Raw genomic sequence first — 16,798 nt, 5'->3', positions numbered from 1 at the left:
CCTGAGCAAAGCTGGCTTAAGTTTGAATGCTCTATGGGGACGTGCCTTGGCTGCATGTTTTGCCGTCACTGGCAGAAGCATGGTGGGATGTTGGACCGTTTCGTAGGCCATTCGTCACTTACATGAGTTGTCCTACTACAGTGAGTTCAAGTCCTCAACTGAATACAAATGGACAAAAAAATAGCAATTTAAGGGTTTGTTGTGCTCCAGATGTCTATGCTTAGTCCATAGTTTTTTTCTCAGCGATTCAGAGGAGTGTGTAGATAAAATCAAACTATGCCGCAATTGCAATCGTTCTCGTATACGTGTCAAACACAATACACCGTATTCAGATTTTGCGGTGTTTTGTATAGTCAGTAAACTTGATGTTTCTCTTGTTGGTTGCTCCGTTAAAAACATGTTAACCCGGAAGGATCGGACCGATAGTTCGGTTGATAATTACCACAATCTCTCGGGACATGTTGCCTCATACTGGACGGGAGAACATATGAGGTGGTTCTAAACTTACTGGCAGGATATTTTTCTCCTAAGGACGTTTTGATTTCAGTAGGCCACTCATTTCGGCTTGATTTGGGTGCTCACAGTCAGTTGCGTGTGGCGATGAGGCCTTGTTGTTCGGATTCGACACTGAATGATCAGGTATGTGGCCAAAGAGCGGATTTAATTGTTCACTGCATCTTACTGGTCTTATCTTACTCCCAAAGATCGGTTCTTCAGCGCGCGAAAGATACCATAGGGTTTTCTACTGACCGGAAGCACGGTAGTTAGAACGGCATTAGTGCCCTAGAGGGTTCACGGTCAATATTAATGGCGTCTGTAGCGTAGTGATTTCAGTTGCAACAATTGTATACGTTAGACGTATGTGCCCAGTTAGCATGGACAGTTGGATGGTTCCATCGTTGCAATGATACACTTTTCGACGCAACTTGGATGAGGTAGCCTGCTGCACTTTTAGTTTTAGGTTATCATGATTATTCAACGGAGACAGGTTTAATGTTAAAGGATCTACGGCCTGTTGATCGGCTACTGTTCGACTCTTTAGACGGTTCGAGGTGCTTTTCTGGAAACACCAAACAGAGGTAGTGTCTTACATCTGCGTTGAGGTGCAGCCTGATCAAGGATTCTATGTGAATCAAGACTTTTATGGTGCCATTAACTCGCACCGACACACTTCAGACACTGCCATCTTCAAGGCAACTAATTTCCAAAGTCAAATGAGCTTTCACATGCTGCCTTTGCTTGGGTTCATGGTTGTTTCCAATTCGAATTTCAGCACGAATCTTTGTCTTGCGTCGATTGATCAGCTGCATGTCATATTTATGAAGGTGAGTGCTTTGCCTTTGTTCCTAAGTCTGAATGATGTATCTGACCAACATGTGGATCAGAAATCCCAATTATGGGAATGGAGATGATAAAAACGTTCTCTGGGTAGTCGTCATATTCACTTGTTTGGACGTATCCGATGAGCGAGATGGCTCAGTTGTTAGAGCGCGAATTTACTGCCCGGAAGGTCCGTGGTTCGAACGGGTCCTATGCATCTCGACTTTCCCTGTCTAGGCTTGGGCAACCTGACAATATCCCAGCCCTCGTGCTTCCTTCGGGTGACATGGCAACTAGGCACTGAAATGATGGTGCAGCCGAACAATTTATTTTTCATTCCATACACCTATTTTCGGAGTACCTGCTTCATATCATGCACGAGTAGTTGTGTGGGGGAAAGGGATGGAGGAACCTGTGGTGATTTGAGAGGATTGAAGGTAGTCGCTATCACCTAGCTTCGGTACCAAGCGTTTCCAAGATCAGTGCATTGATCTCACCACGGACGTGAAATATGGTGGATATTTGAGAAGAAAATTCGGTGGGTCTTATCGTCTACGAAAACGGATGCGGAGGAAACAAACTAAAGGAGGTCATCGACTAATATGGATAAAGAAAAATCCTCAGAGAAACCTCCGTTAACCTTGTTGTTTTGAAGACACCTTCAAGATGTGTATGAATCTAGCGGTTCATCAAAGTTTTCAACCCATTTCTTTGAGTTAGAATATAGTCCGTCCATTGACAACTCTGTTGTCAGATCATGTGCCATACTCGATCGAAGGCCTTCGAGATATAAGGACCCCTGTTTACTCTCATCGAGAATATCTAGGGCAGACGACTATTTGTTTGATATGCACGCCTATAGTTCTCTGATACTTAAACTTATATTGCAATCGCTCAGGAGGCTTTCATTGTCTTGGTGATGTTAGAGTTATTTGACCGGACGAAGTAGGGATGGTGGAGAGTAGACGGAGGTGCTGTGATGACGCTTGTCAAATCTTCAGGAAATGGCGAATTCGGGCTGCAGATCTGAAAGGCCAACATGGCCGAATTTCCACAAGGTAGGAACGACTGAGTGGTATGTTTAGCAATGGCACACGACGCACAGACAATAGCGACAAATGAGTCCACCTGTTCGCTTGCTAAGGTGTAATTGTTCAGCACGGTATTTCCATATAAAATGCGCTGCTTTTCAACAAGAGACCACCATGGGGACTAAATTACGCCGCGATTTGCATAGGTTGAAGAACTGTCCCGCATCCAAGCAAATTGGACTACGATGTCCTTGGCTCCGCGATGGTTACCCCAATAAAACCATTGCCTTTTGGGTCAGGCTTTTGAGTCTAAGGCTAGATTCGGGGTACCGGAACGAAACATTTCCCCATTGTCTTGTGGGACAAATTTTTAAGTTAAAAGTTCAAGGCGGGCTACCGCAATCAAACCCTCTTGACCTGGGCAACCGACAATTACCGTTCATTTTGAGGCTGTCTGCCACATCCCCTCTCCATCCATCTGATGGCTGACTGAGGTTTACTTAACTGCTGGTGCCCTAACTATTGTTCCGTATCTAAACTTCGACCCAGGCTAATGAACAAAAATACTAGAAGCAGAAGGTCTTGTCCACGATGAAATTCTTCATTTTTCTGTTCTCTGTCACATAGGGCAACAGGAGTCTCTTACTGAAACGTTGCTTCCCATTATTGCCCAAGTTGATCGTGTCTCCGAGTCACGCACACAATACTCCAATTAAATCAAGCATTTCAGTCTGTTCCGAATGCATACGAATGTCTCACACCTTCTTAGGGAATTGGGTTATTCCGATGCATTTGGTATCTATGGCGTGGGAGTTGCACTCAGTCCCAGGGTTGAGAGCGCCTTGCTGGACTGGATTCCAATGATCAGTTGTCTGCGTTGTGTGTTGTGTCGGCAAATACCCCGAATGACTGCAGTGCTGAGATTAAGAAAGGTGGGTTTTATCGAGATCGGCCATGACTGCTTCAGTTAGTAGTAACTGACGATTTATTCGCACGATTGTTAGGTAAGCTGACCCCCAACTCATCGCGTAGAAGAACCTAACGAGCCTAAATGGATATTGGTATCAGCCCTTTGTCATCAACGTTAATCCAGCATGAGATACCATTACCCCAACGCCATAAGGCACCAAGCTTAGGAGGTCTACACCCTGCATTTTTTAAAGGTTGTGAAGCTCCGGTGAACAGATTGACATCTTTTTGGAAACACCATACTGGTGGAATGGAGCACCCAACCGTGATCTCAATACTAAAAATGGTGAAAGTACGTTGTGGCATCAACCTGGTTGTCATGGCATCCGAGGTGCTCTCTGGCATTATTTTGAACTGGTTGGTCGATTGTTGGGAGAGAATAATGCATTAAAATCAAGCCGGATTTCATCTGGGCTGAGGACTGATAGGCTATACCATTACCGTGAGACGCGTTCTCGAGTGACGTCACTCTTTCAGATGTCCAACGCTAATCGTGTTTATTGATTTGAATGCTCTAATATAAAGACTGTCGGTCGTCAGAAATAGTGTTGCCTGATGGTTGAAAATGTTCATCCCATATGGAGGGGTGTATATAAACTCCTGTAGGTGGTTACAAGTACACCACGTTAAGGCTATCTTCTAACCATTTTTCTTGAACCTTGTTATTGATAAACTGCTTGAAACATCTCTACCTGTGAAACTTCGTGGATTGAAATGCTCCCGGGAAGTTAGCTCGAAGACATTTAATACACGGTTGATGCTACTCCCCTTGATTAGGATCCTTGGAGCAAGCTACTTGACGAGGTCGGCGAACAGAACAGCGGTCACCTGATTAACTACCATGAAGACATAGGTTATTTTTAATAACCCGAATAATTCTGTCCTATGGTTTGATGCGCGATCCATATCTGAATAGTATTAGGGGCTGCTTCAAGGCTCGGTTTGACTAAACCCAAATCTCGTGCTTGTAGACGTGATGGATAAATTTATTCACCTGGGTTATTGTATACATCCCTGTGGACTGGCTGGACATCAAATCATTGCTAGAATCTGGAAGTTCGTGGCACCTTTTGCCAGCCTCCAACACATTTGACGTTAGTTTGTCTGTTGGGGTAGAGTATACACTGGTGGTGCGCTATCCATATTGCTTGGTGGGTCAGCAGTTTGTCTTTCATGTGCAAAGAAGGGCAGACCGCACATGACTGGCAAGCATGTGTATGGTTGCCCTGGCTCAGCTGAAGACGCGCATGGTCGTTTGGGACTTAAAATGGGATAATGAGAGCGACAGAACTCTGCATAATCCCTTTTCAACCTCAGATCGAACGGTCTTCGCACTTGCTAACCCACAAAAGTTCACAAAGTCCCTAAATGACACTCATGGGGAATCACTGATGACCTAAATTAACATCATCTTCTTTTCCCCAACCCGCAGTTCATAAGTCTTTGTCCTCTACACCGACGAACAACAACCTTTGGCATTCTACGCCGTTTCTGTTTTCTGGTTAAAGATCTCGCTGCTTGGTTTTCTTGTTGCCACAAAACTCGGCCAACCTAATAACTCACTCGTTTAGCCCTACAAACGTGTTCACTAATTACTGCACTGATTATTCACCAAAATTTCTATTCATTCACCAGTTTCCGTTTCATTGTCACATGTACAGATGTGTGACACTCATGCGTAGGCGCAGATGCTGACTCAATAGTTATTGTGAAGGACGATGTGTTGTCAACGAAGGTAACATCTTACCCTGGCTCAGACCAATATATGGGAAGGGTGAAAACCATCGACAGAGTGAACAGGCATCAACCAAGTTAAAAATTGTTAGCACAAGGTCGAAATATTCGTCAGGACTTACACGGTGTTTGCGAGTCATGCGAAGATAAGATGTGATCCCGCTCTGTGAGTCCCAGTTGCTATACAGAACCTTTCTGAATACAAAGTTGAGATTTTGTTTTCTAACAACATTAGAGGTAGCTAATTTCATAGAACTAGTTTCTTCGGCAGCCTTGATTAACTTCGCACATAGGTTTACAGGCCGTTGGTACGTTGATACAAGATGCCAAATACCATGTAAGTTCTAGTGAATATTTTGATCCTTTTTCTAAAGACCTCTATCTTGGTTGATACCGATTCACTGTGTATATTGGTTTTGTGTCCTGCTTATTTGTATGAGGCAACTAAAGAGATACAGTTGGGTGTGCTATGTCGTTCTCGATGGGACAATTAGACAAGGCTAGTGTGCTCAAATGGTCCTCAGTTTTGATATTCTTCAACCGAATGTACAACACAAAGTCTGCCCTGGATCCAGTGGGACCGATATTCAGATACTTTTCTGTGATATGGTACTATCTTCACTTAACATATTTTCAGCTTGCTATTCGAATAAGAATTTTTAATGAAGATTCTGGGACTACCTCTACTCAATGGGCGTCAAGCTGAGGAAACCGTTTTCCAACGAATTTTCATCAACCTTGTGGGTAGCACATACCAAGGTGTGTACAACATGCTTGTCTGAAGTTACTCTCTCTGCTAACTCCGCACTGAGAACAGACCGCCACTTCCCTAATTGCTTATTAGGTTTTCGCCCCTTTTTGCGAGAATTCTTTTTGACACAGATGTTTTGTTGTCCCTTCCAGGTTTTCACACTGCCATCTGTCCGTGCCTTGAAGTTCTGCTGCATTTCTACTTCCCTGTTATGTGTCGTTTTGCTTCTCATTACGTTCCTCCGTCGTGACTTGGCTGGTCATCGGTATTTTAAAGTAGCTTATTTGAACCCATGGACAGAATCACGTACGGTCATAACATCTCAGCCGTCGCTTCCTCGGATCCTTCCTCTTGATGTGGTGAGTTTATTCAATCACCCAAGGCCTGTAAAGCCTAGAGCATTGATTTAGTTTTCTTCTACTTGTATTTCCCATAGATGTAGTCACACTGTAAAATTGTCAGTATATGCCCTATTTTACGAAGCCCAGTGCCAGGTTTTCGTCAGTTACTTTTTCGCACTCTTCAAATCAAATTCGCTTTCGTCGACGTGATACACCTGGATGCTCAATCAACTGTCCTCAATTTCGAATACCGATGAACAGATACACATAAAGTTGCTGCCTGGAATCCACAGTTATTGATGCCGAAAATTTATCATGTTATACTTCGGGGAGTTGGGTCAGTTATAGCTAATCTAGTGAGCATATGGCCCACCTATGGGGCCCACAGATGTCATTCTCTTATATGTAGAATTCACTTTTTAATGAGGATTCGGTTATTCCTGAAAAGCAACCCACTGTGTGTTCTGTCCTGTTTGGGACTTATTCCTGGGGTGGGTCTAACCGGACGAGGATGACCACGGTTAGGTCTACAACAATAATACTTCTATCGTCACGTGATCATTTCTTAACTTAATGAGGTTATCTCGTTTCGGACGGAATTTATTCGCCAAAACCAACTGTGTGCGCGAGCACTAGCACACATGAACATCACTGGTCGCTCAATCATCGGTAATGTTTTTCATATCTCTAGCCAATATCATCAAGCTAGACCAGTGCATTTGTACGCAATTTCAGCTTCCTCGCTGCGGTCACGTTGCGCAGCTAAACAAAACGGTCATAAGGGCATTTGGCAACTCGGAAGGATATAATGAGTAATTTTACGGACGTTTTGTCTTATTCATGTGTTTTGTAGGAGGTTTAGATCATCCGACCACAGTAGCAGACAACCAGTGTAAGCAAATCTTCATATCAGATTGTGTATCCTATAATAAGTTGCCGGTATAATTCGGCAGTGCTATGCAGTGGTCAGTGGTTTAGTGATTCTTGAAATGATTCGATTCGAGTAACTTGATAATCTGGAAGCCTATTCCTATCATGAGACCCTTCTGGCCGCTTGATTTCTATTTTCACCGTTGCTTGATCTTGTAAACTTTGTCGACTACTTTGTAGTACCACTTAAAATGCTGTTTCGGCCGTCTGTTTAGTCTCACTGATGTTATTTTACGATTTTTTATTCTATGTTGTCTCTGTATTCGCAGCCTTGCCCGGTTCCTCCTTCCAGTGATTCAGGTGAGTGGTTCATGCTGTTTTCCGTGATAGTTCTGTTCAGTTCGCTTTTTCGTGGTTTACGCTGTGGCATTTGTTCGTGTACATATGTTAATTTGGCTAGCTGAGTCGAATTGCCCTTAACCATTCATGAGTTGCAGTCGCAGTGTTCATCAATGACTGATGTGTGAAACTCTGCTAGCTTTACCTACGCTCATGAGAAAATAAAGCAGCAGTTTGTAGTAGTGTACAAAGATAGCTCTCTAGCACTGTTTCATTAACACGCGTTTCAGTTTGGCCGTTCTCGCCATATGATTGCAGTAGAAATGTTGATACTGAAGAACAAGTTGCTATCCAGGGATTAATGAATTTGAAACCAACGACACTGGTGGGCTCTCCAGCCCTACAAACTATCCATGCTTTTTGCTTTGATGTTGTCCCAGATGGCGTAACTGCATCGGTTTAAAGGGCGTACGCTTTCATTTACTCGGTTATACGATACATTAGTTACCATTCTTGTCGTGAGTGTTATCCGGAAGTCTGAAGCCAGATGCTTCCCAACAATCGATGAAGCACGATTTTTGGTAATACTGTCAGTTCTGCTGATGAATGCTATTGTCCAGTTGTGTGACCTGATTTTACCTGAAACTGCAACGTAATTTAAGGCATACTGACACTCCGCGCGTGCTGTAGCTAATCAAATATTACTAGAAGGGAAAGAGCGGTAAACCCTGTTGCTACCAAAGGATGGGAAACGTTCGAATGGTGATGTAAATGCTTGACGATGAATAGGCTCTGATATAAAACTCACTCAGTCTTGTGCTTTCAGCTGGTATGCATCTTGTTTGTAGCATTCACTTCACAGCAGTTTATTCCTAACGCTGCACCTCCCAAATGGGGACCCTTTCTCCCTTTCTCGTTGGACTTTTTACGCCCATAGTAGAGTAGTGGTTGCTAGAGTGACTTTCACTACCAGCATTGCCCTCAAATGATAAGCACAGTAAAGTAAATGTGTGCCATGTCGGCATAAGCTGGTCGATCAGCAGAACGGAGGTGTTTACTCACTATCCATTCAGGATCTGGACTCGTCGTTAATTCCTTCATGACTGCCAACGGAATGTGTTGTTCCGTTATTGCGCATAACTCTTGATTTGCATCGCAACGTGAGCAGACGAGCTGATTATTGTTGCAGAATTTATGAGTTTTGGTTGGCAGCTGATGATTGGTGGTTTGATATCGGGAAGCCAAGATAACAAATTAAAATTCACGGTAAAGGTCAGTGCACAGCTTTAATATGGAAAATACATTCCGAGTCTTCCACAGTGTTCTCTGTTACCAGCTAAGACTGACCAGAGTCCGATTTTCGACGGTTGTCTGAATGGTCTTCATTAGGCTGCGTGCACCTGCTGTGGTCGCAGGAACTAGTTGTACGAAAAATAAAACTTTTCCATTCCACCTGCCTAATTACATGGCCACGAACTGGTGATTTCACCTACCCTCGTTTGTTTCAGGTCAAATGATGACGATGATATTCATTGGTTAGCACCCTAACCGGTTTAGAAACTTCGCCTGTAGTTCAGATTCGTATCCACCTTACATGTTTACTGTTATGATGGCATGATTGTCAAGCAAACACAGCGACCGTAGTTTCGTAAGATTGTGATAATTGAGTGGTTGGTCTTTGACTCATTTTAGGTCTTTGAATCAGCTTTGCTATGTGTTGCGCTTTCGTCGACTAAACCGGTGTAATGCCTTCCGGATCGCACATCGACATGCTCACGAGCTACAAAGTTCCCGTCCGCACCACTCAGAAAGTTTGGTGGATGTAGTCTCCCGTGGTAGGAACGGACAACAAGCCGCAAGATATTTTGGGATAGATTGCGGGTTCAGTCCTATTAACGGGAACCTTTCGACTTGGTGAAACAGTACGTCAGCAGTGCCTATGACATGAAGCAGACCACTGGATTTGGATTGACGGCATATAACTTTTCCATGGTTACGATTTCCCTTGGCGAGGAACTCTTTCTTTTGACGAAGCCTCGCTCTGGGGTTGCTTCTTCGAGAAAAGATTGTCTTTGGAGAAAATCCTGTCACCAAAATAGTCACTCCAATGGAAGTGCGCCCACGTAAGCAGTTAAACTGAACCCGGGGAAAATTAATAACCCCTGCTTCAACCCAAACACGAACCTAATGGGGTGACTAATTCTGGCCGTATTTTTGAGCGACTATATCGTGCATCAGTATCAGCTCGTTTTAGGATTGCCTCGGACGGCAGCTACCAGGACAGCGACTGACAGATCTGCTCGAATCGTGCCCTCGTGCTGTTTCCACCGACAGAGTATATTATGAATGGGTGAACCGCTTTTTTGAAGACCCCAGAATTTCGTGCATCGACTAATTTTAACTCCTTTCCACAATGCATTCAAATTTATGAAAACCCGACATCGAAATTCTTTCGCCTATTTGTTTATTAATAGGGCCGAACCTAAGTGATGAAATGCAGTAACTTGTATCTTATTTAATTTGGAGGTCGCACAAGCACGTCTGCATAGACAGGACAAGGTTTGGTCTTCATGGAATTGTTTTACGGTACAAATATGTCAGTCAGATTGTACAGTATGGGTTCCAACTACATACCAGAGTTTCTTTGTAATACCCACTGATGCGACAAATCGACTGCTAATTCAAAGGGTAGAAGTGACAAAGTTGATCTTATAAAAGTAAACCTAAACTCTATGTAGAATCGCTGTTTCAAAATGCTCCATGCCAATGGCAGTGAAGCATATCCTTTTGATTTTGAGCTCCATTCCCGTCATAAATTTGCGATTCTGTTACGTGGATGAACTCTGAATCTTCCTCTGCCGGTGACTGTTTCGCATTTCCACCACAAGTGTGAACCAGAGACGAGAAAACTTGCATTGGTTTTGGGCGTCTTTGAGCGTTAAATAGCCAGGCTATCATTGGGTGAGCATCCGATAGAAAGCTCTGTGGTTGGAGTCCACACAAGTGTGAACCAGAGACGAGAAAACTTGAATTGGTTTTGGGCGCCTTTGAGCGTTAAATAGCCAGGCTACCACTGGGTGAGCATCTGACAGAAACCTCTGTGGTTGGAGTCCATTCAGAGCATTTTTATTACTTTCGTCAAAGCTCAGTTCATTCAGCATCATCTCAATTTCTGTGCTCCCTTCGAGCCGCCCGACCAAATAGTGCACAAAGAGTTTGCAATGTGCGCTTATGTATTCTCAGCAGTCGGGGCTGAGCGTTTTTGCCTAACTATTCCGCGGATGGACCATTCCCACATCAAACGTGCCTGGCACTTGAGACACTTTCATGGAGCCCACCATTGTTTATGTTGTATGTTATGAAAACAAAGGTTCGCCATAAGATACCGACTGCTAAATCCAATCATTCTGATGGATTGGGCTTCGTAACCACTCACGCTTCTGAGAGACTGATTTTCAGTCGGCCGGTTCGCCGTACAAGACTAGAGAGTAGCGACAAGATCAGTGGTGAAATGATCGACTTGAGCATAAATGTGAACCCATTTTGGCATACTTCAGGAATTCAAAGTTGCACCTTTCTCCACTCTTACACAGTCTTCAACGAAGAAATTAGATTCCAGCAACGTTTATGTTCCTTTTAAACACCCGCCTTAAGCGTACCAGCGTTGAAGTGCAGATGTTCGACTTTCCTAGCGAACATTGGAGAAACGGAAGGCATTTCGGCGAATCAGTTAATTTGATGTGCAAAGGATTTCGCAGTCAACTTAACACCCCACATCGTTCGTAATTCTCGTTGGCAAAATGCTCACCCTTGCGAACACAAATTACCTCCCTTGTGTTTTTACTCCAATGTGTTGTATCACAATTTCACGCTTTCCATCATTCTTTTATTCTATCTCAGTTGGAGCAATCACAGTTTCTCTTGAACCGCCATCCTGGGACAGTCTACTCATAAAATACGTGGAGTCAGAATCGAATCGCTCATTGGCAAACCTTGTTACCCCGCTGGTGCCATCAAGTACGGTCGCCGTCACACGGACTTCCTCGGATTCGGGGATCGTTTATTCTCTCGGTGTCTGGTCTCCCATAGAATGTAGTCCCAAACAAACGGTGGCTGTCATTCTGCCATACCGTGCACGGGATGAACATCTTCGTATTTTTCTCAATCATATGCATGGTTTTTTTCGGCATCAGCGGTTGCGCTACACTATTTTTGTAATTGAACAGGTGAGGACTTATTTTTTTGCCCGTTTCATAATGGTTGACTGCGCTAGCCGTCAACTAAGAGATGAGCGTTTTGAATTTACTTGTTTTTGATTGGTTCTGCTTAGACTTAGCATGTCCTCGGCTGCCGTTCTTTTCGAATTGATTGGGCCGCTCCTCTGCTTCCTTTTTTCCTCTGTTAGAGATGAGGCACAGAACTCCTTGCCACACAAGACGTCATACAGGTTTGTTATGGCTAACTTCCACAACACACCGAATCTGGATGGCAATCTGCGTAGTTGTAATCCCTAAACACTTGATTTATATATTTTTATACGGGAAATTCCCAAGGCCGTCTCATGGGTGAAGCGATTTCGTTTATCGGTCATCGCGGGCATCGCAGTCACTCCAAGAAGTTGCAAGTGGAACTTGTAGTACCCACAGTAAATTCAACTGCGAATTTTTGTTTTTGAACCCCGATTCATCAAACCACTTGAGCTGCTACGCTTACCTAAGTAAAATCCATCCTGGAAAGTTGAGAAATCGTCGTACGGATACTCCGTCCTTGTTGGAAATCACTGTCAGTGTGCATTCCGTACCTAAGAATCAATATCGACTACCTAATTGGACTTCGCTATGTTGTAGTGCAACGTATGCATTCCTCTATCTGACTTTTCATCAAATAACTTGCGAATTTCGGTTTGACGATGTGACCGCGTGAGAACCCACCGCTCATAGCGTCTTCTTTGAAACTAACACCTATAGGAAAACTCTGGTGCACCACTCCGTGTCCCTAGAAGTCGAGGTCCGGACCTTCTCAACCACATGTTGAGCAATATGACCACTTTGACATTTCTATAAGGTTTTTATCGTTTTACCATTTTAGTAGTCACCTTTGTGTTCCTTGAATTTTTGGTTAAAAAATTAGTCCTCGTCTCCTCTATATTCACTGTATGCGTGTGTGTACTGAAGCTTCCGTCGACGCTGACACCCATTTTGCGACCGGCGAGAGTACTTTGGGTAGTCGCTTATCCTGCAGTATCGTACACGAGAAGTTTTTTTGCTAACCTTTGATTTACCGATAGGCCTCAACCAAATCCTTCCTTGTTTTTTTTACAAACCACGCACCGCATTTTGTGAAACTACCTGCTTATTGTTCTTCGGAATGTGGGTTTGAGGGACCTTACGTTTTCATGCAGTATGTGTATTTGCTACGGGATGCTCGATTGAGTTGAAAAACCGAGCATGCGAATACCTGTTACTCATCTGAGATGCTGATAATTCAGTCCATCTGTCAGTAGGCGATTTATTCTACCTCCTGTGGATGAGCCTTTAAAAGGTAACATTATATCATTGACGGTGTGTTTGGGACCACTCCAGTTTGTTCAGTCCGGTCTTGCGGCCACTTTTGTTGCCATCTTGGCTATGGGACTCTGATTCAACTCCGCATCCGACCAGAATCCACTGTATGAAGCCGGTACTATATTTGTGACAGTATTGTGAATTCCTGAACACATGCGTTTCCGTGTTTTGTTGTTTTCGAGGAACATCATGCAGTTTGAGTGGTTCGGACACAAGTGACTGTATCGAATTGATTCGGCTAGCGTATAATTAGTAAGCTGACGGACACCTGACCATGACGCGTATTCTAGCCTCACTTCTCTGGCTTAATACCGCATGACTTTCACCCGAATATATTACTATTGTTTGAGGTTTTCAATACGTCAATTCTGCACTTGTTGTGACGAAGTTATGGTGTAAGCCGTGCATTAAGTTGTCAGTTTTGTTATTGCTACGTGGAATTTCGACCGCGTTAAATGTGACTGTTGATACCTCTCCGAATGCGAGAATCGCCGTTTTTTAGTGCACAACAGATCGATCGAGTTTGTTTTTTAGTGTCGTTACGCCGCTGAACGCAATTGGAGTTAGCTTTATGCAAATATGGGTGAGCTAGGCGTCATCTATCGAAACGTTTCTAGTCATACATGTACTAATAAACCACTTTACGACAAGCCGGACTTCAGCTTAGATTCGTGGTTCCGGCAGTAGCGAGTAATGGTCAAACACTGGGGCATCTCAACAAACTGCTTCACCCAACAACAACATACAAATTCGTAGCTCACTGCGAATTCGCCGAAAATAACAGGTCGGTTGATTTCAGCCTAAATGGTGCGCTTCGAGATCCAGTCCTTTCCTCGGTGCGACTTAGTCTCCTAGGTGACTAGCATCATCATCATGTATCATCATACAAACTGTACGAGCCCATTGTGTACGAAAATTATCAAACAGTGCAGGATATCCATTGATTTATTGGCGGGTGGTGTCAATAGTGGTTGTCCCTTTTCCGGATGATCAAGGAAGATAGTGCCGTATTTTACAACGGGACCAATGGTCAGGTGGGGTCTGCTCGTAGGAGGGTATGTTCTGGCCCTGCTTTGTTCCCTGCCTCTGTTTCTCTGAAGGAATGGGAATCCTCTTTGCATGAGGTCCCTGTAGATTCCACTGGAGCGTAGTTAGCTTAGTGATCTCCGTGTCGGTCTTTTGAGTGCGTAGTCCACAGGTACTTCTTATGGTATTGGAAGCGCATGACGCGGAATCGAGTGAACTCAGTGCGTTTAAGTATTTTGTTACGACTTTTAAAGGGAGGGCCTTGTGCTACTTTCATAGAATATGGAGGGTTGAGGTTATTACATAGTCCAATGTGGATTATTTCAGTATTTTGTCAGTGGGCCCTCGGAAGCTGTCATTGAACATCTTTAATGTGCTGTTTGGAATCAACTATCGGTTTATATATGGCTACGATGGTGATGCTGAGTGATTAGCTCTTGAATATGGTCCGATTATTTTCTTCATCCATGTTCAATTTAGTCATTAAGGAGGTAATGAAGTGAACCCTGGAAGGTGTCCAAAACTCCGATGTTCAGATATCTCGGAGCGATAACGTTGTCTACCTGGAATATACGGACCCTTTGTTCTACATTTGAAAAAGAGCAGGAAGCGCAAGATTTACCAGAAAGGTTGGGCAGGGTCATCCAGTCCTCCAGCATGTGCGTAGCGTCCTAAAGTGCAGAGTCATGCTGAGGAAGTACAGTCTTTGAACATGCCTCCGAGAATTCAAGGAGTGTCACTGTAGTTTGTGGATTCGCATTCGCTCTGACGGTAGTGTGATAGGCTAAGTCAAGGCGCGAATCTCGAATGCCAGAATTGTGTTTGCCAATTTGTACCACTTCTGGCATCAAAAGGGCTGATCACTAGATCTCAAAGAATGCGTTTATGAGAATACGGTGCGGACTTTATTGTAGGGCTGCATGAATTAACTGATTCGTGCAAAAGATCTGAGACCTCTTCAAGTTTTTTTTATTACCGATGCTTCATAAATATAGTTGGAACCAGCGCATTCGGGAACGGGGTGATCAGAAGATGAGCTTTGGTGGAGCAGACGACACTTCCGTCAGAGAATATATCTAGCACTGCAAGCTAAGATGGCTGGGTCATGTTACTAATGCCAAGTCACCACCTAAAGAGACAAGCACTGATTCCGTTTCGTCCTCAGCCCCACCCGGTCCTTGTTCGAGAGTGCACAACCAAATGCGTACTGAAATACAGCAGTAAGCAGGGCTTTGTCTTGTCTGTTGAACTAGAGTTAATGGGTTGAGTTGAGTAGAGGCTATCCGTGCTTTCCGATGAACACTCACTCGTTATCTTGGATCTCTCAGCAAACTATTCTGTTTATTCGGTTCACTCTAAATTGTTCAGGTTAGCAACTACTCGTTTGAATGGGTTCATGTTTACCATGTATTCAAACGATAGGCATCTTTTCATTTGCACTAATCAGTATTCTTTGGGTTGTGTCAACACACTAGGGCTCTGTTCTTCACGGTGCCTCGTCCTGTTTGCTAGTTTAACCGCTTTCAGGTCATTTCGACTGTATGCGACCTGCTGGAACACGGTACTTTGAGCTAAGCGCTCACGTGGACGGAAAACGAGGGAAATTCGACTACTGCCCTTAGTGTAACCTGTTCGAATTCAAATGAGTTGCGTCTCGAGTGCAAAATGCTTTCGATCTCAGCGTGTCTCATTTGGTCCCAAGCACCGTTATCGTTCATGTTTATCTTTCAAGTTGCTTGTTGTCGCTGGGACAAGAGGTCGAAGTACTTTAGCGGGAATGTGCCAAATTTAAGGAATTGCTGTAGTAAAGTTCGAGATATACTTAAGAGAAGTGAAAAGGGTTTACGTTTGGAACTAGCTTGTCATCTCCGTTTTTCGCTGTGTTCAGTTGATTGCGTGGTAGGCGCTCAACTCAATGTCCCATACATAGTTGTTTTACCCATAATACTATCCGTCGCAATTTATCAGCATCAGGTCAGTGCTTGATCACTTTTTATTGTTCAGCTCCTGATTCAGCTGAATAATCTCATCAAGTTATGTTGTTTACTCATTGCTGCTTTGATTAAGTTCACTGTATACGACAGTTTATTTCGAACAGTTGGCCTCTATCTTTGTGTGCTGCTTGTTGTATCCGGTAGTTGTGGAACGCCCCGCTCCACAGCCATGTGAAAAATTGGTCAACTTGAGATATCCATCTTTCGGCTGAACACTGATGACGCTAAAAATGACTAGTTTACTGTTCTTGTGTCAAGCTGATACCATTTTTCCACTGGTTAAGGCGTGAGTCTACTGACTGGAACGTCCGTGGCTCGAATTCAACCCCGGCCACTCGACTGCTCCTGTCTAGGCTTTGAAAACCTGGTAATATCTCAACCCTCGTGCCTTTTTCGGGTGGCACGGTGGCTAGGCATTGAAAGAGTGTTTCAGCTGACCTGGAAGGGGGTAGCAAACTTAATCTGATTGGTTCACTTTGTCGACACGTATGTGGATGATCATGATTTGAAACCACTCTCAAACGCCTTATAATTAGTTGCTTCTCATGATGTGCCGTGGGCTATTTATTTTACTAATAATTGCACAAGTATGCTTTTTCTCAACTGAAATATACTTTCGTCTACCTGGGCAGGTTTGAAAACATGATGCCAGATGTAGAAGCACTGTGAGGCTAAGTTATCGAAAATTGCCTTTTCTTATTATTGAATTAGACGTGAGCTAACTGAACACGCTACTGAAGACCGTTTGCACTTTAACCACAAACTGTATGCACACAGATACGTTTTTGATGCAAATTTTCCGCGTGAGCCGCTTACGCATCAAGTTTCAACATTATATATATATATATATATATATATA

The 16,798-nt window shown here is 43.7% G+C and overlaps 1 protein-coding gene across 1 annotated transcript in view; it reads left to right on the top strand.

Moving 5' to 3' along the window:
• Positions 1-16,798, top strand: part of T265_03047 (hypothetical protein) — a gene marked incomplete at both ends in the record, with an annotated part of 28,307 nt that overhangs the window by 314 nt on the left and 11,195 nt on the right. The window contains 4 exons of the mRNA XM_009167436.1: positions 548-639; positions 5,958-6,164; positions 7,346-7,376; positions 11,256-11,581. Of these exons, the coding sequence (XP_009165700.1) occupies positions 548-639; positions 5,958-6,164; positions 7,346-7,376; positions 11,256-11,581 (656 nt within the window). The remainder of the gene's footprint in view (positions 1-547; positions 640-5,957; positions 6,165-7,345; positions 7,377-11,255; positions 11,582-16,798) is intronic.

Source organism: Opisthorchis viverrini (genome assembly GCF_000715545.1).
Source record: "Opisthorchis viverrini unplaced genomic scaffold opera_v5_41, whole genome shotgun sequence".
NCBI classification, from domain to species: Eukaryota; Metazoa; Platyhelminthes; class Trematoda; order Opisthorchiida; family Opisthorchiidae; genus Opisthorchis; species Opisthorchis viverrini.
The sequence above is the reverse complement of the archived record's forward strand: the minus strand, read 5'-3'. Positions and strand labels throughout refer to the sequence as shown.